Raw genomic sequence first — 26,140 nt, 5'->3', positions numbered from 1 at the left:
TTTTAAAATGTGAAGAAACCCTAAAAATAAGGAAAACATGGAAATGGAATGATAACATGGAAAAGGAAGGGATCATCGTTAAATTAGCTTGGAGGCTAGGCTTTAATGTAAATGGAAAGGAACTAACCTGTAAGTGAGAAAGAGATAAAAAAGAAAACAAAGAACTTCTAGAATTTTGTTGGAAAAAGAAAATGAAAAATGTTAAATGAGGAAAAAGAGCAGTACATATTCATTTTTCTCTCTATTTTTTTCAGAAAATAAACTTCCGAAGAGAAGGAAGAAAAATACCTTGAATCTGAACCTGAATGAGGTGGATGAAACACAGAACAAATGTCTTTCAATATTGGAAAATATACTGGTATCAGATAGGATGCGAATAATGTGAGGGGTGGAGAGAATCATAAGAATGGTCAATAATAACAAAATTTATCTAGAAAATATCAAAACAAGAAGAAAATATTATAATAGGATGTCAACACTAACAATAGGAATGCACAGAGGGATCGGGGACAACATATATATCTTCCTCAGTTCTGCTTGACATTTATTCATAAGAAAATTAGTCTTAGAATCGAAACCAAAAGTTGTACAAATACTCGTTCTCACCACAGTACGCAAATTATCTAGTTTCTTACGTTCCTGACACATCCGATTGTCAGGGACGTAATCAATTTATTTACATCAGTATGTATAACATTATTTACCTAAGAATGTCGTATTTTCTTAACGTAGGTGTAGGTAACTTGATATTTATATTTATATTTATATCAAGTTACCTACACCTACGTTAAGAAAATACGACATTCTCAAGTAAATAAAGTTATACATACTAATGTAAATAAATTGATTACGCTCCTGACAATCGGATGTGTCAGGAACGTAGGAAACTAGATAATTTGCGTACTGTGGTGACTAGGAGTGTTTGTACAACTTTTGGTTTCGATTCCAAGACTCATTTTCTTATGAATAAATGTCAAAATTTGGGGATTGGTCTAAAAACTAATTATGCAGCGAAAGGGTTAATGTTTAGCAACGAAGCTATATGACATGTGGACCTACAGTTTAAGGTGAGATCTGAACCAATGTGTTCAAATTTTAATGCTCTTCCACCAAGAATCGAGCCGGAGATCACGCGAATCAAAGGAGCGTGTGCTAGCCACTAAACCAACCGGAAGACTTAATAGTATTGAATCACCTTGTTGAACTATACATAACTACCTAAATTAAATTTTAAAAAACACACACTAATATATATATATAAGTAAAAGTGACGTAGTAAAGGGAATATGGAAGGAATTTTTAATGAGGTTCATGAAAGTGGATGGAAGTTCTTTAAAAAAATAAAAAATAAAAGAATCCTAGTCTCACAAATTGCCGAAGTTGAAATCATAAGTTGTAGTATATAAATTCCTCATTGAAACTGATCAAACGCATAAGCGGTTTCATAAATCCAACTTCCAAGAAAATGTTATTTTGAGTGCTTAAAAGGTAGACAAATTGGAATAAAAATACAGATAAGCAAATGCCTGTTTAGGGGTATTCTAAAACAACTTCTACGGTGAAAGGAACAAATTAATTTCTTAAACGATAGAGTAAAAAATTAATCGAATTGGTGTCACTGAGGTTGATGACATGAAGTTCAGTATATCGTGTATTTGAAATATTTTTTTTTTCGATATTGAGCTTCCAAAGGTAAAAGAAGGCAAATTGATTTATCTCAAAATTATTTCCTGAATTGGAATATCTTTGTGTGTTATGACTCGTTATCATCTGCAGTAGATTTCATTATAATCATTACATATATATATATATATATATATATATATATATATATATATATATATATATATATATATATATATATATATAAAGTACCAAAAGTAAGGTTCCCCTATTTTTACCAATAGAAAACATTGTTTATTGTTATTAATTTATACATCGTTCGAAAGCTTACATTTTGTCTATTTTTCAACATCGTCTCCATTTTTTCAGGTCGCTCAGTGTTCGCTTGGCAGCCGGCAGAGATGGAAGCGTTGATCGCCACTCCCGCCAAGTGTGACGTTCGAGCAGTAATCGGTTTATCCACGCAAGGAAGTTACCGCAAGTGGAGGTTCATCAGCAACTGACTGAGGTTTATGGTGAAGAGTGCATGTCCTTGCAGCACGTCTGCAAAAGGTACAGGGCTTTTGCTGAGGGTCGCACCGAAGTTCACGATGAAGAACGAAGTGGACCGCCGGTGTCGGATGCGATAGTCTAGAAAAGCAACAGTGAGCTGCTCAAAGATCGAAGTGTCACTGTCCGTGAACTTGTCCTTCCCTCTTCCCCAAGCTAAAGGAACACTTAGGTGTCAAACGCTTCAAGAGCGACGTTGAAGTCCGAGCAGAGGTCACACGCTTCGTCAACGGCTTGGCGGGAGACTTCTTCGACTTAGGAATACAAAGGCTGGAGCACCGTCTTCAAAAGTGTGTTGAGAAAAATGGAGACTATGTTGAAAAATAGACAACAGTGTAAGCTTTCGAACGATGTATAAATTAATAGCAATAAACAATGTTTTCTATTGGTAAAAAATATGGGAACCTTACTTTTGGTACAACCCTCGTATATATATATATATATATATATATATATATATATATATATATATATATATATATATATATATATAAACTCAGATAATGAGGAGAATAACTTGTGTTCTTATAACATACTTCACTTGAACCACTAGATTGGAAAGCACGAAATTTAGTGAACGCAGATTTCTTACTTGACTAGTGTGTCATTTAGTAATACCGGTAGTGAATGTGCAGAGAAGGGGAGAAAGATACGGGAAAATGTAGTAACGTTCGGGAACACCTTCTACTTCTAAACATACCTTTTTTGTTAATAAATTTAAAAAACAAATAGCGGCAGTGGAAATCATGAAATCTTAAATTATTCTTCGTTATTATTAAACTTTCTCGTTTTAGTATGATTAATTTCAATTTGTTTTTATATTATGCTTAAAGTATCGCCATTTATCCTAATTGAGCTTCTATTTTTAGGGACCATATCCTTTCATCAGTGACCTGGACTCCAAAGAATGAGATTGCAGTAACATGGATGAACAGAGTCCAAAATTTATCTATAATTTCCATATGTAATCCATCAGATGGGACTTGCAATGATGTAAGATTTTTTTGTGAATTATACGAATTTAAATTTAGCCCTTTCTTTAAAAATAATACATGCTGAAAGATTGTACTCAAAGCCTATCTATGATTAATGTATTTGATAATATTTGGAAGAACAACAATTTGAAATGCAATAGCTTATTCTACAAACTTACTTGAATACTTGTCGTATGTACTATTATTTGCTACAAAATAATATCAGTAGATCAGTAGCATTATAGCATTTATGTCAATTATGATTGCTAGAAATTGATATTCAGTGCAAAACATTTGACTGTTTAGATGGTAAAGAAGATACAAGAAAATCTCCAGAATAGATTCATGTACCTAAGACAGTCAGGGCCATGTCGTGGGGGGCGAGCGGGGCGATGGCCCCGGGCGCCGAAGTAATGGGGCGAAAAATTCGAGAGAAAAACGGAAAAATATAGAAAAAATTACTTGGAATATATATATATATATATATATATATATATATATATATATATATATATATATATATACGGGGGTGCCGTCGTATACTCTCGCCCCGGGCGCTGATTTTCCACGCCACGGCCCTGGACAAAGTACAATATTTTGGCATTTTTAAGCATTTAACAATTTACATATTGTAGCCAAACTTCAAAATTTCTTTTCAACGACAGTTTCGGTCAATGTTTTATCTCTTCTATTTTGCTACCTGAATTTAAGTAAATAGAGAGGAAAATTCTCTTAATGTGGGGGCAAATGCAAAACAGTTAAAAACAGTACGGTACTGTACCTCTAATTGTATTATATAGAAGCCATCATATAAAAAGATCCTTCAATATATTTTAATAGATTAGCATTATGAGTTTGTTAACGTGTTGTAAATGTTAAGGGAAATATTTTGTTACGGACACTATTTATTTTAGGTATTAGAAGTGAACGAAACCAAAGGATGGGTCGAAAATCTGGAACCAGTGTTTTCTGAAGGATCTTCGTCATATCTCTTGATTCTTCCACAACCTCAGGAAGGTCGCGGAAACTTCAAACATTTGTCGTTGGTTGATCTAAATGGTAATAATGTATCTCTATCGTCAGGAACACGAGTTGTAACTTCCATTTTAGGATGGGATAGCACTACAAACAAAACGTAAGTGAGGTTTGTTTTACTTTTCTTTCCACTGCGATCTACTGTGCGTGAACATTTTATACGTGAATTGTGTATTTTTGTGTTTCTTATTAGCAAAACCGCAGTATTGAGTGGCATTCTTCATATTAGCTAATTCTGAAAGGATCAATATTTTGGCAACAAACAAAAGTAAAAAAGTGAGTCAGTTTATTCTATACCTTAGATAACAAGTTACACTTATTTTAGAAACTTATTTACTGTAATGATTACCTAGGATCAGGACAATATACACTGGGAGAATGAAAAAATATGTTTTTAAAATTAATTTTAATATCAAACAAAATAAAGCTGTTTTTCTACAAGTCAACAAGAAACCGTTGGAAAAGTTTCCGTGGCTGCATTAAGACACGGAATACAAGCTAAAAATGAACTTCTCAAGTAAAATTTAGTTACAAAAAGTTCTTGACCTGAAAAACCAAGAACAGCAAGCAGTATTTAAACTTCGGGTTTTGAGGTCACAAGAGTGGTTCTCGGATGGCAGACCAAGGTGGTGCAGGTTTTCAGACGAGTTTTTGGTTAACAGGCTTTGCAAATTGATTCTCGATTCCATACCCTGAGATTTTGGAAGAGAGAGATCCAGAGTTTAATCTAGTTTTATCCAACTTTATAAACCACGCAAAGAGGTTTGCTGTGGGCCGTGCCTGTTGCCTACCTCAGAGGTCCTGAGATCCATACCGTTTTATATAGCCAGGCAAAAAGGTTTGCTGTGGGCTACCACTGATGCTATCTATAGAGGTCCAAAGTTTGATCCCAACTACGTAGCCACACAAAGAGATTTGTAGTGGGCTGCAACCTGATCGCTGCTTTAGGCTTGGAAGAGGAAGACGTGATGCCGTGAAGACGTGATGATCTAGTAAATTATAGTGCCTATAATTAGTGGGCAATTAAAAAAAGTTATCGTGGGACATGAAAAGGACACGAAAAACTGACTTTCAACACGAGGCCGAAACGTGTAAGTAGCCGGTAATACAAATAAAATTTAATGCATAAATAATGGGATTTACTCTTAAGACAGTTCTAAGCAATATAGCCCAAGGCTTATCATGTGTCTGGCGTATTATTTCAAATTAATTTGATAATATAATCTTTATAAGTCAAACAAAAACTTCTTTATTTAATTAAACTCTATGAAACTAACTTTTATGACACACAGAGTCTGGTCTTGATTTACATTCAACATAAAAGAGTTTGACCCTGGTTCAGCATAATTACTAAATACAAAGATAAACAGTAGTGACCAACAGATTCCCTTTTGTTGTATGTATAGCTTTTGTAAATAAAGTTATCCTCATTATATGTTTTCTCTCTTATTCTACTTTGCAGTTCTTAAATAAGGTTAACGAAAGGTTGTAAAAATTAGTAGCATTATATTAGCAAAGGTTCACCAAGTAATTTGTAAAATAATTACGTATTTATTTATAATAAAGTTGCATTGGCTTATCGCCCAGCCTCGTTAGGGAGAAGAAGAAGCATATACAGTACTTGCATTGCATTGCTAAAGCTTTATTGCATTGCAAATAGGATACTTTACAAAGAAAAATCAAACCATAAATCACACTCTATCACTATACTACCACACCAACTCAAATAATAATAGTAATATTCTAAAATAAAAACCATTGTTTTGTTCTATTACACTATGAAATTTCCTGTCTCCACACCAGTTTGCGCTTATTATTTCTTAAACATAGTTTCTCTATTATGAAGAAAATTAATGCAAATTCAACGCTAAGAATAGTTTTATAGTTTTAAAACCAAAGAGTTCTGAAGGTAGAATAATTTGCTAACGTAATTTCATTTTTACAACCCTGTTTAATAACGCAACTTCTCTTGACTGTCTAATTACCTCAGCCAGTTTGCTGAACGTTTATTGAGTTTTATTGAGTGCGTGTTTTGCTAAAAATGCGTTATCTTAGCTCATCCAAATGATGTGTTGCTGAGGTGAGTTTCCCACTAAACGTCAAACAGATATTTCATTCGCACCAGCCCAGTACGCTCTTATTATGATGAATGATTTCATTTCATGAGTTATATAGAAACAAAATGCAAACACAAAAAACTGATTATGTTACTGGAAGATCATTCGTTCGATAAGATTAAACTCAAGTTTTGATTTCTAACTAGACCACCAATTAGATTTTTCTCTGTTTCCGAAAATGAACTATAAAGTGTACCATTATTTTGGTTGAAATATGAAGTATTATGTTACATACTGATCTATTTAATCTATGTATCTTCCTACCTTTCAGATATTATTTATCAACAGGAGACACAATGCCATCTCGAAGACATCTGTATGAAGCTTCTATCGATGGAACAAGTGATGTTTGCGTAACATGCGGAATAAGAAATTCTGATGGCGATAGTTGTCAATATAATTCTGTGACATTTAGTTTGGATTATTCTTATTATGCTCTCTCTTGCAATGGACCTTCTGTTCCAGAAGTTGTTATTCGTAGGACAAGTGTAAGTTTGTTTTATTTTCTATTAAAAGTTTCCCTAAGTTTCTCTTACACTTTAGACCTACCACCAAGTTTAATTTCTTGAAAAGCTAGTAAAATAATCTTAGTTCACTTGGAGATATAAAAACTCTTCCTAAACTATTATAACATTAATCTGTGTAAAATCAAGAGTTTTTTACGTTCACCAACTGAAATAATTCCAAAACTAGCATTGTATTCTATTTTATTAAAGTAACCACGATAACTACTATTGTATTCTATTCTATTATAAATACATAATAACACACTGAGCAAGGTTATGTGATTATATATTTTTTAAAAAATACTATATAAGCATCAGAAAGAGAGAACCACAGGATAGGGTGGGAAGGAGCAGAGATCATAGAAGTAGAGAACAGAACTTTGGTGAGAAAATGAAAAGAAGCCAGGGAGATTATGAAGGCAGGAGACAAGGTGATGAATTGGAATGCAGGACTCTCGATAAATAAAGAGTGGGAGAAGATTCTGCTTAAAGAAGAAAAAATGAAAAGGAAGAAGGAAGAAAGGGGAAAAATTATAAGGAAAATAAATTAGAGGGCAGAATGTATCCAGTGGAAAAAGTAAACTTTTAATTGGACATGTGTGCAGCTAAAAAGTGAAAGCCACACAAGTGTTACTTTTTAATGAAGGGGCGGAGCCTAATTAAAAGTTGATATCCGGAGACTATATAAGTGATGATCAACTCCCAAGCAGCCAGAAGGAGTGGAAGTCTGATGAAGACACAGTTATTGTGTTGAAACTGTTACGTGATACTGTTTTTTACATATTATCACATAGCCTTGCTCAGTGTGTTTTTGTGTATTAGTACAAAATGGAAACAAAGCCTGCTAGAATAGTTTTATTAGAAAGTACCCATGACAACTAGAAATCGGTCAGAGTTTCTACTTTGCTGTATTTGCTTCTTATTGCAAGATTTGAGTGAACTTTGTGGTGGACAAACACCGTATGCGTGGGTTTTCTCGGGGTTCCTCCGCTTCCTTCCACTTTCTTCATTCTAGCATTTCATTAATTGCACATCATCACCGTTTCCATTAACCTAGCTGGCATAACCATGGGACATAAAACTCAAAGATTTCGTTTTTTATTGCAAGATTTTAAGGCGCTTCAATTGATTTACTAACGCATTTGCAAATGCCATTATTTATGCAGACCCTTGTGTGTTATTCGAATAAGAGTAAAAGTTACGTTTAACCTGAAGTTCATAAACTGACATGTATGAGTGCAGCAGATATTTGTATATGATCTTTTTGTTGCAAGTTAATATTAATTGTTATTCCTATATGCTGATAGAAGCATTGATATCATCGTCTAAGAGATCGATATATTTGTAATGATATATGAATGTTCATATACACTCTCACAAACTCCGCATCTTTGAAAAATGGAGTAAATGCAGTAAAGATAACACATTGTTAGCCATTGTATAGTTAGTTCAGAAGAGTATTCAACAATGAGCACAGGATAGTGTGTGTGTGTGTGTGTGTGTTACATCATAAGTACTATTATTGTTATGATATAAAAAAGAGAAAAACACTAATATTCGTCCTTAATAATTATTTAATAATTGGAACGTTTCGAACGCATCTATGGAGCTCTTTCCCAACCTATCAACAACGAACTAACAATAACTAACACATAACAGCATAGAAAATATATATAATATATGTACCTGAATTATCTATAGATAGCAATAGTAGCAAATAAAAGCATACACAAAAATCCCAAACTTTTAAATTAATGTAACTAAATGTTTAACCTAATTTTGAATATATATGTATATAATGTATTAACGTCCTATACGTTGCGAAACAACTGAAAATATACCTCTAATATCCTGATTTTACAGAATTATTTACATCTTTTAATGATCAGAAGTACCTTAGAGATGCTACCATCATCACCGTTTAGGTTGGGATTGTTTCTCACAATAGAAGAAGGCCTCAGCACCTAAATTATTTGTTAAGCTTTTGAATCTATGTTTTAGCTTTAATTTGATTATTGAGGGCTACACTCACTCAAATGCTTAATTAGAGATGAGACCGGTTTTCTACTCATTGTTTGATGTCCCTCACTTGTTCCTTTACTCTTTAATTATAGTTTCTTATTGTTTGTCGAATGTATTTTTCCCCACATGAAAATGTCACTACATATCCCAGAATTTTTAAGATATTTTACAAATTACTTTTTGTTGAATGAAACAAATTTTTGTGTGTTCGAAGAGGCTGATGAAGATGAATCTTTGTTAAAATGCCGGAAGATTCCTTTTAATTTGGGTGATAAACACTTTACTTTATGGTACTGCAACCCATCTTTCATCCTCAGCAATAGTTTATTATTATTATTATTATTATTATTATTATTATTATTATTATTATTATTATTATTATTATTATTATTATTATTATTATTATTATTATTTCACAGATTATATTTACATCATTACTATCAATTTTATTTTCTGTTGAATTTTTGCATGGTTTTCTATTTTTGTATTTGATCCTCTTTATATCCGTTATTTTATTTATTTGGCGATGTGTGCAATATTCTGAATTTCTTGATTTAACCTTCTCTCGAAATTCCGTTTTGCCTTTGTCGAACACTTTTGAACTATTTTTGTCTTGAAATCTGAAATAACACTAATGAAAAGCAACACGGTAGAACGCAATATTTCTCTCAAAACCTGATATGATGGACTGAATGATAGCAAGATGTATTAACAATGCATTTCGCGAGATTGATTCGTGATGCATAAAGTGTTTATCAGTCCTATATCTACTTTTTCATATTTCACTAACTATTGCGAAAGTTAAATGCTAATACTAAAGTTGATCTGTGTAATTATTTTATATTACTACTTAGTGGAACAGCTTTTATTGCCGATAGATTTATCATTGTAAAAGAATACGTCCTCCAAGTAATTATGACGTCATTGGCTTAGATGAAATGAGTAAGAACGAAAGTCACCTGAAAAACATTGGTTAGTTTAGTAATGAGTTACAGTACTATTTATAAAATTAGACAGATATTATTATTATTATTATTATTATTATTATTATTATTATTATTATTATTATTATTATTATTATTATTATTATTATTATTATTATTATTTGAATATTTTGGGGGAAGAAGATGGAAACAAGAATATACTGATGAGAATTCCGAACGCTCTGTTTTCTCAAAAAGAATTGACTATGTGTGAAGATTAGAGACACTTCATTTTAGGACAGGATAAGATATATACCAGTTTTATAGTAATGTGAAGAGGACGACTATTAATTATACAGCCAACAAGAAGGAATGACTGCTCAGAAAAAAAAACTCAAATTGATGATCAACTAGTTAACTTTTAATAAAATGAAGGCTTTTCGATCTCATGTTTTACTGAATCCCTAATAAAATTAAATCTTTAGAAGAAATAAGTCACCCTACGTTAATTATACTAACAGAAATAAACTTGTACTTATGTAAAGAGTTGTAGAAAAACCGGGGAGAATGCAAAATGAAGGTGGGGTTGTAATTTGAATTTCTTTTAAAAGGAAATGCATAGTTTAAATAAATGAATTGAAGATAGCAGTAGAGTTGTAGGTAGAGTAGGAGAAGCAACTTAAATTTAAGGAACGGTCGCACCTTGGATTAGCTGTTTATGGCTGGAATCGTCTTTCAGGTTGGTTTTGGAGAATACCGTTGACTTTCTGGAAAACGAAGAGGCGATGTGACCTTTACGAAACGGTTCCCTTCCAAAGGCCACGACCAAATGAACACGATTATAACTAATTAATTCTATGGCCTTTGAAACCCGAAGATTCCATGCCGCGTTCACAAAAGCTCTCCACTGACTTCTATCCTTAGCCAACTTTATCCAGTTTCTACTTTGGATTTCTATTTCTGCGAGATCCATCTTAATATTGTCCTCCCATCTGAGTCTAAGTCTTCCTAATGGTCGTTTTCCGAATGGATTTCCAGTTAAAATTTTGAAAGCATTCCTGCTTTCTTCCACCCTGGGTACACGACCTGCCCACCTGACCCTCCTAAATTTGATGACCCTAACAATGTCTGGTAAACCGTATAAATTATTTAGTTGATTGTTATGAAGTTTCTGCCATTTCCCGTTCCCGTTTCCGTTCCTCTTGGGTCCGAATATTCGTCTCAGGATCTTGTTCTCAAATACTTTCAGCCTACGTTGGTCCCTCAAGGTAATCGAACATGTTTCACAACCATCCAGAATAACAGACATAAGACATAATTATCGTTTTATATATTTTACGCTTCAAATTCCTCGACAGAATTCGCTACGACAAGAGATTTTGAACTGAAGAATAACACGAATTCTCTACTTTTCTTCGACATTTAACTTCTTCGTGAATATCTTTTTCGTCTGTTAATAGTGATCCTAGATATTTGTAAGTATCCATTTGATCAGAAGTATTATTTGATATTTTAACGCATCTATAATTTGCCGTACTACGATTCCGACGAACTTCCATGTATTTCGTTTTCTCTGCATTTACTTCTAAACCCATGTCCGTGAAAGCGCTTAATGAGACCTCTGCATTTCGTCCTTTTTTTTCCTATCATCCCCTATTAAATGTATATACATCATCAGCTTACGCCATAGTCTGGTGAATACCATTCAACTCTAGGCCCTGGTTGCTATCTTTGATATTCCTTATACCGTAGACCTACTCCAGGACAAAGTTGAATAATAATGACGACAACGCATCTCCTTGTTTCAGGCCATTCTTCAAATGAAAGCTCGTGGACAAAACTTTTCCTACCCGGACTTTACTTTGGAAAATGACCACGATTATGCATTTTGAATTGGTTGATTTGACTGTTCGTCTGACGTCATAGACGTGTAGATGGAAGAATGATCATGTGGACCTATATTACACAGAGGTGGTTAATTACTTAAAGTTGAAGCAGACAAAATTTTTACTTCAACCTGCCGCCGACCCGACATAAACGGGCCAGCCAGAAGAACCAAGCTGCTTGTGTTGCAAAATGTGACTATATGCGTATGTTATATGTCAAAACCCAGAAAAACCTGTTTATAGATGTTAAAATTTTAGTTATTGTTATAGTTAAAGTAACAATTATAATTTTATATAATATGTAGACTAATGTCATATGCTATATATTATCATTATCACTATCATGAGGGAGATTGGTGTATATAGATAGATAGATATTATTCAATGCAATACTTTAATGATTATTTTCGCTGAGTAGTACTTTGATTATCAGTGTATTAATCTAATCAAACATGATTTTCGTACATTGCAGAATCATTCTTCTGTCGTTGTATGGGTTACGAATGACGCTGTGAAGAAACGACTTGCTTCAAAAGTTCTTCCTGAAGTGATGGATTTGGAAGAGGAAGTTCCAGGCGGTTTTAAAGCCAGAGTGAGACTTCTACTTCCGCCTGGTTTGACTCTCACGAGAAACACGCGTGTAACAAAATATCCTATGCTTGTATATGTGTAAGTTAGTTATTGTTTTTTTTTTTTTTTTTTAATTTTTGGGTATACTACTTGTTAAGTTTTATTAAACTTGCAGAGTATGCTATGCATAAGTATGAGAAATAATATAGAAGTCTGTCCGTCTGTATATCGACAAATATCAGAGCATAAAATATAAGAAAGGGGGTGAAATTGTTTTAGTAAGAATTCAGTATACCAAAAATAGGTTCTGTCAATGGTGCCTTTCAGCAGGCTAGCTTGAAACGGTTGTTAAAATTTGTCAGGTTCCCCGAACCGTTTGCCAAAGTTGTCTCTTCTTAGTACTTACGAAAACAAAATTAATTCTCAAGTACTATTTTTGAAAACCAATATACAAACCGTAAAGCATGTTGTATGACATAATCCTAGTCACTGTTCCTAGTACTATTTGAATAAATAATAGTAAATAAATACATAATAATGTAACATTGTAATCATGTTAATACTAATCCAACTTGATACGATTAAACTAACCATAGAACCAGTTGTTAAATGATTTGAATGACACCACTGGTTCTATCTAACAGTAAGTCATATCCGTCTATTTTAATTGGAACTAGTAGATCTAACGCATCTGGTTTTAACTTGGGATTCCTTGTTTCTAAGTCTACCATAGTCTCACTATGTAAGAAGAAATTTACTTATTTTGAAACTTAAAAGTTTTGATGCTGGAAAACAGTGTTTTTATCTAGTGATTCTCTTCTGAAAATATAGATGATTTCTTTTTCGGCTGGCTGTGCCACGCATAGGCCATGAAATATTCAATAAAAATTATTTCATGAAATAGTATATAAGAACTGGGAATGTACAATGTATGCAATCGTTAAGTCAACCAGTTCCACTTCTGCATGATTAGATATAATAAAATCAAAAACAGAAAATTACCTTTATGAGAATTCTGAGTTGAGGTCCTAGCAACACATTATATTATACCGTATTTCTTCGAATATAAGGCGCACCTGAAATTTCACCTCATTTAAACTCATTTAAAGAAAAGCATCGAATCTAAGGCGCAGAAATAATGTATAAATATATTCCTATTTCGATGACAATTTTCTTATCAGTAAAACGAAATGTTCATTGTTAGTGAGCGATTATCATCTTTGTGTAGTCTGTCATTGTTGTAATACAACGAAGTTCAAGCAAATTAGTTGTAACTACGGTACCAGTATTAAAGATTGCAGTAGATTTCATGTTGTGTGCCTTTAAGGAAAAAAAAAAACCTCGTTGGAGGTAGAAGGAAAGGAACCTACGTGCAATGAATAAATATGTGTATTGCAGTATATACATCGAATCTAAGGCTCACCTGAATTTTGACCGTCTAAAAGCTGATAAAAAAGTGCGCCTTATATTCGAAGAAATACGATAATTGATTATGGAGATTAAATTAGCAAGGTGCGAAAGAAATATCGAAGAAGACAAAAGTAATAGTCTCAGCTTTGTCGTAATAAGTAGAAGGTAGAAATATTGTTTATAGTTACTCTTAATTAAGCATTTTAATGAATGAAAGTCCGTTTAAAAATACGAAAGTTCTAAAAGAAATGGAGGGCATGATAAACGTCTGCCCAGACATACTTTTATTCATCTGTCCACACTGATTATATCCATCATAAAATAGTATTAGGCAGAGTGCGAAAAGAGTCGAAGTGGAGGAGGGGACACAGAAGGGTAAAAAAAAATATTTACATTGGAATGTTTCGACGTAGACAATTCACATATTTGGACATCTCTAATTATTTAACAATGTAAGATTAGAGACATAGTTCACTCACAAATTAGGCCTACAAATGAAGTACTAGTATATATTAACTAGTCCTATGTATGAATTACTGTAATTAATTTGCAAGCTTCTGACAATAGTATAATTTTATTCAACTCACAGTAATTTTATTCAACTCACAGTCAAGGTGAATTTTCATCCAGAAATATTAATTGGAAGAATATCCCCTCATGCTCCCAGGGTTTCGTACGCTGGTGTTAAGTGCTAAATTTCCATCCAATGATCTTTGTTTCTAAAAGTTTGTATAAAATTTTAAGTTGTTAATTTTCATAGATACTGACACGTTTAAAATTGGCTAAACTATTGTTAATAATTCCTGTAGATAAAAATTATTATAATAAAAACAAAACCAAAGCTCTGGTGCAACAGCCTTTAGGAAGCCAGGACCGACCAGCGGTTTGTGACACTCATACCTTTGGAGTGATGTGTGGTCAGAATATTGGTTCCCCTAACCATTAGTACTGGCTTTCTAGACCGGAGTTTGTTACTTCTTTCCTTCAAGTAGCTCCCCAATTGTCCTCAGGACACTGGGTGAACGCAACAATCCCAACACCTTCTGGTCACTACAAATATTCACCCACGTTTCCTCTGATCAGACTCAGCATTGTTCAACTTTGGGAGCAGACAAGAAATTTCATTCAAGTGTGGGTATGGAGTTGACTATTATAATAATAACTATGAGTAGTTTCTTGTAGTTTATAAAGTCGCACGCTTAATATAGTAACTGTTTTATTCTGGAATTCCTAAACGTAAGTTCAAAATGTGTATTAAATAATCTAATAATGTGCACTAATACTTATTACGTATTAGATTAATATTTTCTTGTAATTATTACTCAGAAAAAACTTTAAAATGTAAGCTCTTGTGTCTAACTGTAGCTATGCAGGTCCGAATTCTAACCAGATATCAGATGACTTCAATATCGATTACTCCACCTATCTGGTTACAAACAGGAGTATTATTGTTGCCCTTATTGATGGCAGAGGATCAGGACTTAAAGGAGACAACATGCTATTTGCTGGCTACAGAAATTTGGGAACTGTTGAAATAGAAGATCAAATAAATGTTACCAGGTAACTTAATATAATGTCTTGATTTAATGTCAATAACTTAATATAAAGTCATGTCACTAAATCCAGAAAATGAGTTTTCTTAATTTCGAAATACGTTTTAACGATTTTACGTTAAGAAGATTGCTTATGATTTGGAATAAAAATAAACATTCTCTTTTTAAGTTCTGTTCTGTCTCAAATCTCACTCCCCACCTCCCTTCTCCTGACACACCACACACTCTGGTGAAAACAAGAAGTGCCGTTAGCCAGATAAGAACTAATTCTGAGTGTATCATCATCACATTATGAACCGATTTCTATATTCTCTGAAGATTTCACAAACTAACACAAAAATTAATTCAAAGGGCTTTTGATGTTTCATTCATCTTTTACTCAGTTTTATTTCCATTTTGAAGTTTTGAAAAATTCCATTTTCGTCATTGGAGCTGTTAAAGTGAATTAAAATGAAGTGAAGAGAGTACTATATTACTCAAATATCACAATTACACTAATGAAGAAGGTTAAAAACACGGTAGAACACAAAAATCAAAGGAAATACGTTATTATTATTATTATTATTATTATTATTATTATTATTATTATTATTATTATTATTATTATTATTATTATTAATAATAATAATAATAATAATAATAATAATAATAATATTTTAATAATATTTTTTATTTTGTTCTTTATCAACGTTAGCAATTGTGCTATTCGAATAAATTATTTGTTTTAATAGCTCGACGACGAAAACTGTTATAATTCTTAGAAACACCAGCAAAATGAATGAAAAATCAAATAAAACTATGTTAGTTTTGTTTGGTATTTAACTTCCATTTCAGAACCAAAACTATACAAGATCGTTAATCTACAGCTTAAGGTGGTAACCAAAAATACAGAAGTTCCCAAACTCGGGTCTTCCCTGCCGAAGGCATGTACACTAAACATGGATAAAACACTGAAAGCCATTGCAATTGATTCATGAAGCAGTCTTTATTAGTTATTTCTGCTGTCGTCTGTGTTTCTTCCAGGCATACTTTATCATAATCATTGTAACTAAGTATAGAAAATTATGAAAATTTTGCTTTATGAGAATGACGATCCGCTCGGAAGAGCGAAGCTTCCGGAAGTACTTTTTTCGCGCGCTACTCTAGCCAGCTGTTATACGCGCTATCCTAGCCAGCTGTTTTAAGTTGGTCACAAAATTTATATCATAGGGGGTCAAAGTGGAACAAAACGAGCCCTGTGGGGCTTCTAACCCGTTCCTACTACTACTCCTACTCCTACTACTACTACTCCTATTCCTCCTCCTCCTACTACTACTACTTATTTGCACAAAAGTAAGTAAATCACTTTTTTGAGTATTATTTTCATTTTATTTTAATGAAAAAGTGTTCTGAAAATTAAAAAAAAATTAAAAATCTTCCTTGGGCCGGGTTTGAACTCACGCCAAAAGCGATGTCCGTTACTAGCACGTAGCGCTAGAACGCTCGGTCACGAGGGCCGATAACAGCAAGCTTTTGATTTCTGCTGTATAAATGTTACGTGGCAAGACATGGATAAAGCCAAATAATCAAAACCGTGTAGTTCGTTCATACTTCCAGGAACATTACTCTCCCGAGGTAGTCCTTGAGAATGATGTGTTCAGATCTTAGCAACACATTATATTGTTTCTTGTTTTGAGGGTAAAATTATTAAGATGTAGAAGAAATGTAGTAGAGTTCTCTCAGGTTCGCCTTGGCGTCCACCTTGAAGTTCTCAAACCGTTCGCGTTCCTCTTCTCCTTCCTGGAGCTAAGATAAAAGAAGTTGTAATTAGATGTCACTCTTGGGCAAGGTACGTCTATTAGCGAATACTGTCTCAATGCTGTCCCTTTACATTTTCATTTTGACTCTTACAAAATTTTCTTGACGGAACCCTAGATATTATTATTATATTTTAATATTGTTACACTAAACAGTGGCGTCGTTTTAAGGTTCTTTCTTCAACTACCAATTTTATTTTTCTGTCCTATACGTACGCTCATTAATTAACAAGAATTTCACAGAAAGGAATAAATGGTTAATCCTATGTTTGATTGCCGTTCAAAGCGTTGCTCGGTTTGATTAAGGCACATTTTCATGCAAGCTTCCGCTACGTTCTTTGCTTGCGATGTGGATGAATAGCCAATTAAGAAAGATGTTTAATTACGGTTCTACGTGTAACACAACTTTCTGTTGGCTACACATAGAAGTCGCAAGCAACGAACGCAACGGACGCTTGCATGAAAATCCGCACTTAATTTTCGAAATGAAATTGTCTTGTTCATCTGCAAGGCTAAGTAATGAAATTTATTATTATTACTATTTGTGTTGCATAACTACAATCTTACCATTTCCTTAAAGTTATACCAAAAACCAAATATCGCTTGGCGTGACAGCCCTTTGTGAGCCTGAGGCGTTCCAACTTCATCTGTCAGCGATCGGCTGAACTACGTTCAGCCCAGCGACTAACACAGTCAGTGCGCTGCATCGCTCTGTCTCTAACAGGCGTATCAGGATCCTTCTAGACCTAAAGCCTGTGACAAATATCTTGGCATTTCAGCTAAACGAATAAAACGCAAGCTCTGACGCGATGTTGCCGAGTGCTTAGGGATGTGGCTATGGCTGAGCAAACGAACTACAGCGCGATCAGGTGGCAGAGGATAGACGTGGATGTGTACAAAATAAACGTGGCAATACCGCTGGCCTCTCATTTGCTAGCAGTATTTAAAGGGAACTTGGAGCGCAGCCTTCAAATGCCAAAATGTTCGACACGCCGTTTAGTGCAGTGCCCGTCACATGTTTTATTTATGTGACTACCCAGTTTGCGTCACGACGCTTGGTGGACGCCGAAAATAGGGAATCACCGGCCAGGAGTCGAACCCAGGACCACGTGGACGTGAATCTAACTCTCTAACCACTAGTATACCTTGTCCCTTCTAAGTTATGCATCTTTTCTCTTTTAGCCAGAGAAGAGGAAGTTATGTAACTTCGAATTAACTTCTCTGAATAAATAAATAAATAAATAAAACATACTACACTTACACAAGAAAGACAAAATTACTCAACCAACATTTTTTTCTCTTTTGACATTGAAAGTAATTACTGCATGTCAGGTTCTCAGCTCAAGTATCCCTTCCTATGAACTTTCAAATATTAATTTGACTAGTTTATTATAAGCTTTGTAAAATTTAACTACTCTGAGTGTTTGTAAACTTAGCACGGTAGTAAAAGTTAGTTTATCAAGCAATTTCTTTCTTTAGAAGTTATTGTGTGTCAAAATATTTGAATAAAAGCGTGCTCTTTTGTCACTAAATCTTTAAAGCACGTAGTCCTTGATATGGGTACAAAACCTTGGATGAAAATCTGAGTAATGACTTGAAACTCACTTTAAACAGTGAATTCCAACTGAAATAAGTTGTTTAACTCACGGATTATATTGAAAAAAGAAATATCAATCCAAAGAAATTATATATATATATATATATATATATATTTCTAAAATACTATCTGGATCCTGTAGACCAAAATCATTTTAAAATGTACTTCATGAACGATATACAGTCGGACCCGATTATAACATCAAATGGATCGAATGCCGTTACACGAAGTAGGGATGGCCAAAATTTTCCGAAATTCGAATATTTTCCGAAATCTGAATATTTCCGAATTCCGGAATTTTTCCGATTTTACTTACCGGATTCTGGAAAGTAAAAATTCCAGAATTGACCATCCCTAGTTATAACGGAATGTCATTGTAATTAAGATGTGTAATATCAGTATCAGGCATTAAAGGTTGGGAATGATTCAAGTATTTGATAACTCGATCAAACATATTATTTATTTGAGTTTGAGACCTGTTATATACAAGTTTCATGTGTTTGTAAATATCGTACTAAGCTTGATATAAAATAATTTTCCTTATGAGGAATTCGTTGGTCTCACTGAATTTTGACACAATATTCAAGTATTGCATAAATTGAGGTTGCTAAAACCAAGTCCGACTTTATTTGATAAGTATCAAACTTTATTCATATTAGATACAGTCTTTATTCAAAATATCCTGGCCAACCACCTCTCGTTGAGAAGCTCTGCATTCTTATCTATAGTTGGAACTAAGCCAAACAGATGTGAATTTGAAATCTTTACTACGACTCAAAATATTAGAATTTAACAGTTGTCAGTATATGAACTTCTAAAGCAAGGTAGGTGGTCAAGATTTTTAGAACAAGACTGTATTTATGATGCTAATATATTTCATTCTTTTTTCTTATATCCACTAGAAAACTTCAAGAAAATTATGATTTCATTGATGCGAATAGAACAGTAATTTGGGGTTGGAGCTATGGAGGATATGCCACTGCAATGACCTTGGCCAAAGACAAGTCGGGAGTTTTCTCTGGTGGAATATCAGTTGCACCTGTCACCAGTTGGATCTATTATGGTAATACAGTTATTCAAAATGTAGATCTAAGTGCTGATATTTATCTAGAAATTACATCACACTTTGTTGTAGACTTTTTTTTATTAGTTTACGTTCTGTTAGGTTCTTATATTCCTAGCAAATCAGGAATATATTATTAAAATTGCCAATAAACTAAAAATTTTATGCCCAAGAAATAAAACTGAAACTTTTATACTTTTTAATTGTCTAAATAAAGACATCTTTTTTGTTACATTTTTAGTGATTTTCAGTAATACACTATTGTGTAGAAGTTCAGAATGAGGTTATACTTTGGTCAGAATTAAATAGTCGTAGGGTGGTTGTGCCTGTCTTCGACCACCTCCTAGTTGCCGACCACTTTTCACTTTAATACCGTGTATTAGGCTTATTTTCCGATAAGAAAAAGCATGATTTTCCTATATAATTGAATTATAGCTTATTCTGAACCAATTCCAAAGGTATTGTCAAAATATATTGCACATGCATTCGGTAATAGCCGTCAAATGTATGCTTACGGAAGACACACTGAGTTTCCGACAGCTATAATCTGTTGCAAATGAGAACGACAGTGCTTTGTTTTTCGTGTTTTTTTCGTAGTTTTATCGTACCAGGTAAGAAATGCACATACTATTCTGTTGCATGGAACTGTAGAGCATATTTTAGTAATAAACTTTTAGTGATAACTGTAAGATTTGAAGAATAAATCGATAAAATATAGTGATCGGACAGCGACTTATGAAATATTCTTTGTTAACTAGTGCTAGACCACTGAAAATTTGTAAAAACATCAATAATGACTAATTTTCGATTCATCTGCATGAAATAAACAATTCTGAAGTTATAATTGTGTACAAAAACATTTACCAGTGTTCGACCATTACCTTTCGTAATACATTTGCACTGGTCGAGGATTAACTTTTTTCTTTGAGTGTCCGATCATGCTTTACGTTTGTATTTTCTAGCAGAATTCCTTGATTCAAGCATTAATTCAGTGATCAATTTACAAGCATCTGCTGAATCTTACTGTTAGTAACTGAATATTCACCAAATGGCTGTGGCTCAATGGCACTGGTTTCGGGCATTAGGCTTCGGATCATGAGGCAGCAATCCACTGGGGATTCGAATCCCTCTAAAGAGCAAGGGCATTTTTAACTGTCCTCCATATTTTGTGTTCGTGTCGCTATCGTGATTGGATTACGCCAAATTGACGCGAGGAGCCTTAAGGCTGAATGTCTCGGTTGAGACAAACATTTAAAAAAAAGTGATAAAGCGATGGCTTAGCATTCGGATGACCATCCTGACTGAGGTATTTCCAGAGATTTTCCTCACCTACACGAGGCGAATGCTGGGATGGTACCTACAAAATAGGCCCTAGCCATCTACCTTCCAACATTCTCTTCCTCACCATATCCCGAACGGAACCTTAGATGCTTAAAGGCCATAAAATAAATTCAAATTCAAGTAACTGAACATTCATACAGTTTCCCAAGATTTTCATGCAAAATTAGCGGCACAGTTACGGTATGACATTTCATTTGAATAATAAATTTATTATATTTTAGCTAATTCGTTTAACACTGAACTACATCATTCTCGCTTTGTCGTGGAACTGTATTCAAATATTGTTAGCGGAATAGCTATTATCAGCTTAGTCTGAAATACGCCTGTTTTCCTTGCATGTCTTTAAGAATTTTCCTGATTCATTCAGAGATAATGGGCCATATGCAGAATCGTTCTAACGCGTGATTAGTGTCATACTAAGGAATTCGACTAACACGTGTTTTATGGAGTAGTCAGGCCCTTAGTATGATGCTAATCATACGTCAAAACGACTTAGCATAAGGCCTAATGAGTTTAGTAGGCCTAAGCTTAAACTGCCAGTTTATTCAAACGAGGATCTACAAAAAGATCTGGAGGCTTGTTACAAGAAAGAACACTCCATACCAAAGGCATCGGCAATCTATGGACTTCCTCGGGTAACGCTGATGGATAACTTCATGATCACAGTACCGAAGAGCAGAGAATCGTAGCAGAGATCGTGCGTGTAGAGACCACAGAACCGTACCTAACACAGAAAGAAAAAGAGGGATTAGCAAACTGGCTCATTAATATGAACAAAAGGGGCTTTCCCCAGAAGGAAGCGCTATCCAATCTTCGAGATTTTATAGCATATTATGAGTGTAGAACTGATCATACAGTGGCTATTCTTTCAACGGACTACTCTAAGGCTTTTGATAGAATTCAGCATCAATACTTGTTTCATGTGTTAACTCGCTTTGGCTTTGGTGACAAATTTATCTCTATGATTAAAGGTGTCTATTCTCAGAGAATCACTAAGATGAAGATTAATGGTGGCTTAAGTGTCGCGATTCCTTTTAATAACGGAATCCTTCAAGGCGATAGCATGTCCAGTATTTTATTTAGTTTATCTCTGGCTCCTTTGTTATTTTCTGTTCAATCTCTTTTACCAGGGGTCCCTGTATATAATACTAAAATTGTTGCACAAAGCTATGTCGACGACACACATTACTTCGTGAACAGCCCTGTAGAAATTCAACATATTCTGTATTTACTAACCAAGTATCAAAGAATATCTGGTGCAAAATTAAATGACAGTAAAACGAAAATTATGTGTTTAAATGACAATTGTACTCAAGAGTATGGGGTTTATTTTGAGGTTGTCGACTCTCTTAAAATACTAGGAATTGAATGGTTTCCTAATACCACACGTACCATTACTACTAACTTTGCCCACGTTGCTGCAAAAATTAAAAATATTCTTTATTTTCATAAACATCGTCATTTTAGTTTATTAGGCAGAACGTTGTTTCTTAAACAGACTGGGTATAGCGTACTCTGACACCTCGCCCAGATTTATCCCCTCCCTCACAATATCGCCTGCTCCTTACATAGTTCTGCGTTGTTTTTCCTTTGGCACGGCAAATTATTACGTGTTTCTTCTACTCAGTTACGTTTGCTTCCCAAGGACGGGGGCATTGGCTTTCTAGATGTAAACATTCAAGCCAAAGCTCTCTTGTTACATCGCAGCTGTCAGGTCGCGTGTTCTACTCACAGCACTGTCTCTGCAGCGGTGTTTGCAGCGTGTTTTGCCTGTATTGACCTTGAGGGACCTATCAATGCCTTCCCGTCTGCCGTGTCGTGACAAAACGCTGTAACTTTGGCGAAGAAGTTTTGCGAAAATGAGCCTTAAAGTTTTCATCCGAAAATGTGATCTGTATCGTGTAGAAATAGTGTATCTTGACTTTGGAAACACGTGGTTACATGTAATGCTACGTAAATGCATGTTGTGTGATTAAATTTGGTGAAAATTGATTGGTTGACCATTATTGCCTAGTTACACTGGTTCTACACGATACAGATCACATTTTCGGATGAAAACTTTAAGGCTCATTTTCGCAAAACTTCTTCGCCAAAGTTACAGCGTTTTGTCACGACACGGCAGCCGTGGAGTTGGAAATATCCTCACCTGAAAGACGTCATAATAGACATGGCTTATGCACTTTTGACAAAATGTGAAATAGAATGCATGTCTGTTAAGGACTTGTATTGGTACTATTTAAACATTCATCCCGCAGTTACACCACATATAATAGTCAAGCAACCCTCTCATAACTGGTCTCGTATCTGGTGTAATGTTCATGCTAAATTTCTGAACTATACCCACAAATCTCTTTGGTATGTTATTGCTAATAACCCATATGAAACAAAAGAACGTTTGTATCACTTAAACATTGGCGCTGATAACTTGTGTAATGTTTGCCAACAACCTGACTCTCTTAGTCATAGATTCGAAACTTGCTCCTCAGTCACTAGTATTTGGCAGCAGTTGTGTGTACTTTTAAGCAAAATATGCCGTCTTCCTCCTTCCTCTTTTCGTGCCACTGCTTTAATACTCTACCCAGATTTTAATTACTACCCTGTTACAAAGAATAATACTGTGATTTGGTTTGTGGCACACACTATTGTCTATTTGTTAACCACCCCCGGACCTTATCACCCTGATCTTTACCTTGCTTTCCTAAAATCCGCTGCTACCAGCATTTCTATTGTTCGTAAGCGGAAATATTTTGCTAATTTTTTAACAGTCTTAACTTAATCGTCTGGTCTTTTGTATATACTATCAATATGTTTTGGTGAGTATTTTTCTTTTTTTATTTTAAACCTTCCTGTGATCTTTATGTACTACTAAGCATGTAAATAAATAGTTAATAAATAAAAAAAAGCTTAGCTCAGAAAAAAAAGTAGTGTAGGGGAACGACGTCAGCCTACTGGGCAGGAGACCTGGGTTCGATTCCCAACAAGTTTTTCTATCACTTTTTCTTTTTTTGAAAGTTTATTTTTATTGCATAAGTGATTGAAAATAAGCTTGACTCTATTATACACGGCATTTCATTGCAACCGGACCCGCAACTAAAACTATTAAATCGAAAGGGGCACTTTTCCACGTATCTTATATATTATAACTATGTACGCTGCCGACGAGACAATTTTCAAGAGGTGCTCATTTGTGTGTATGTGTGTGTGTGTATAAGCGTGTGTGTGCAGTAGCGTACGCAGGAATTTATTTCGGGAGGGGTCCAAACTCAATATCAGGGTATTTTATATTGAAATTCCTAAACTTGTCCCTAAAATTAGGCTAAATTTACACAAAAGTTGGAATTTCGGGGGAGGTCCGGACCCCCAGGACCCACCCCCTGCGTACGTCCCTGTGTGTGTTTGTGTTTCCTTAAAATTAATATTTTATACTTTCCACTTGTGGTATTCACTTCAAATTTGGTATACGCATGTATCTTAACGAGGGACATAAAAGAAGAGAGAGATATTTTGCAATCATTTCCGGTTTGAAGCAGAAACTGTTGTCGCGAGACAAAATGTATTGTTGTTTTGTATGCACACTATATCGTGAAAATGATGCACAATGTTTCTTTTAGACTCTTTTTCGGGGACACTGCCTCCACAGAGCGCCCCTGGCGAGATCAAAATAATACGTTTATAATACAATAACAAATAGAATATTACCAGCAGTGCACCCGTTCAAATAATTATCTCCCCCCCCCCCCCGCGGAACATTGCTTTCGAAAGACACACTGGTGATGCACCACTTCCAAAGCTACATATGTTTGAATTTAAATACTTCAGTATCGTCTCGAAACTACACACGAACATACAAGTCGCGGATCCAGGGGGAGGCGATCGGGGGGATCGCCCCCCCAAAAAAGAGGAAACTTTCTTATTTTATATATAAATAAAATATATAGTTTATTTTTTATCGCTCTTAAAAGTAGCTCTAAGTAGCAGTATTACAACCCACCGCCTCACCCAGAAGTCCGTCCTGGATCCGCCCCTGGAACATACTGCCTCGTTTCGGGACCATCTCAAAAGTTGCTGTATAAATATACCTTTTCCCTCTACGTATGTAATAATGAAAATATTTCGTCCCCGCAATACGAACAGAAAGTAGTTTGCTAAAACGAAGAAATGGAGATAAGAAAAAATACAAAACCATTTAGCCGGGAATAGAACCCAGACCTGTTACTAGTGTTGCCACGAGACGAGACATAAACAACGTAAACGAGACGAGACACGAGACGGGACAGGACCCTCTTAGACGAGACACGAGACGAGACAGACTACCTGTCCCGTCTCGAAAACGAGACGAGACACGAGACGAGACGGGACGTCTCGTGAAATGTCTCGTCTCGTGTCTCGAAAATGAAAATGCTGGCGGGAATGGCCAAGATTGAAACTGCCAGTGGTCATATAGGTTGCAAAAGGAAAATCCCCTTTGTGAGAAAATATGTTGAAAAGCCTTCATAGAAAAGTGTCCTCTGTCTATTGAATGAAACAATTGTGATACATGAGCTTCCAGGAATATCATCCTTAATGTCTTGTCCCCAATTCCCTTTGCTGTAAACTGAGGAATTCTCATTTTTTCTTATTTCTGGCTGGAATGATGACAAACAAAATCAAAGACAGGGAAGATTTTTACAAGGTTAAGAAACCGAACTACCACCACCATCTATTCAATTTGAAAACTGGGTAAGGTCTACACTTGTCTTTATTCTCTGGTGGCGGTATTCTTTTTGCTCTATGAACCGAAAACGGCAATTGAAGTATGTCATCTTGCAACTAAAATTTTGTCTTCTCTCTCTCTCTCACACACACACACACACATACATAAAAACACACTTTTACCATTTTACCAATCGCACGCTTTTTATACAGCAGTCATGTTGTAAAATTCACCTCTTCGTTTGGAAGGCGGGCGGACGAGAAAGGAAGCAAAGATATTATCGACGAACCCTTCAAATTGTTTGCTTTCAGCAAATTTATGATACTAATAATAACACTTTAGGTAAAGAAGTTTTACAGGGGGACCTTCGTTTTGTTACGCGGAGATGTTTGATCTGACGAGAGTGCGAAATTGCCCTCTGCTTCCATGTTGAGAGGAGAGGAATACTTCCCTTTCCTAGTGAATAATATTCATTAGAACCT

The 26,140-nt window shown here is 34.7% G+C and overlaps 1 protein-coding gene across 1 annotated transcript in view; it reads left to right on the top strand.

Moving 5' to 3' along the window:
* LOC145679705 (venom dipeptidyl peptidase 4) overlaps window positions 1–26,140 on the top strand; it is a 76,265-nt gene that overhangs the window by 33,312 nt on the left and 16,813 nt on the right. Inside the window, exons 9-14 of the mRNA XM_081750274.1 lie at window positions 3,042–3,165; window positions 4,061–4,281; window positions 6,570–6,786; window positions 12,108–12,304; window positions 14,981–15,175; window positions 19,464–19,624. Coding sequence (XP_081606400.1) covers window positions 3,042–3,165; window positions 4,061–4,281; window positions 6,570–6,786; window positions 12,108–12,304; window positions 14,981–15,175; window positions 19,464–19,624 — 1,115 coding nt within the window. The remainder of the gene's footprint in view (window positions 1–3,041; window positions 3,166–4,060; window positions 4,282–6,569; window positions 6,787–12,107; window positions 12,305–14,980; window positions 15,176–19,463; window positions 19,625–26,140) is intronic.

This window comes from Thermobia domestica, chromosome 2, assembly GCF_964235325.1.
Source record: "Thermobia domestica chromosome 2, izTheDome1.hap1.1, whole genome shotgun sequence".
NCBI lineage: Eukaryota > Metazoa > Arthropoda > Insecta > Zygentoma > Lepismatidae > Thermobia > Thermobia domestica.
Note: the sequence above shows the minus strand (reverse complement) of the source record. Positions and strands in the feature narration are given on the sequence as shown.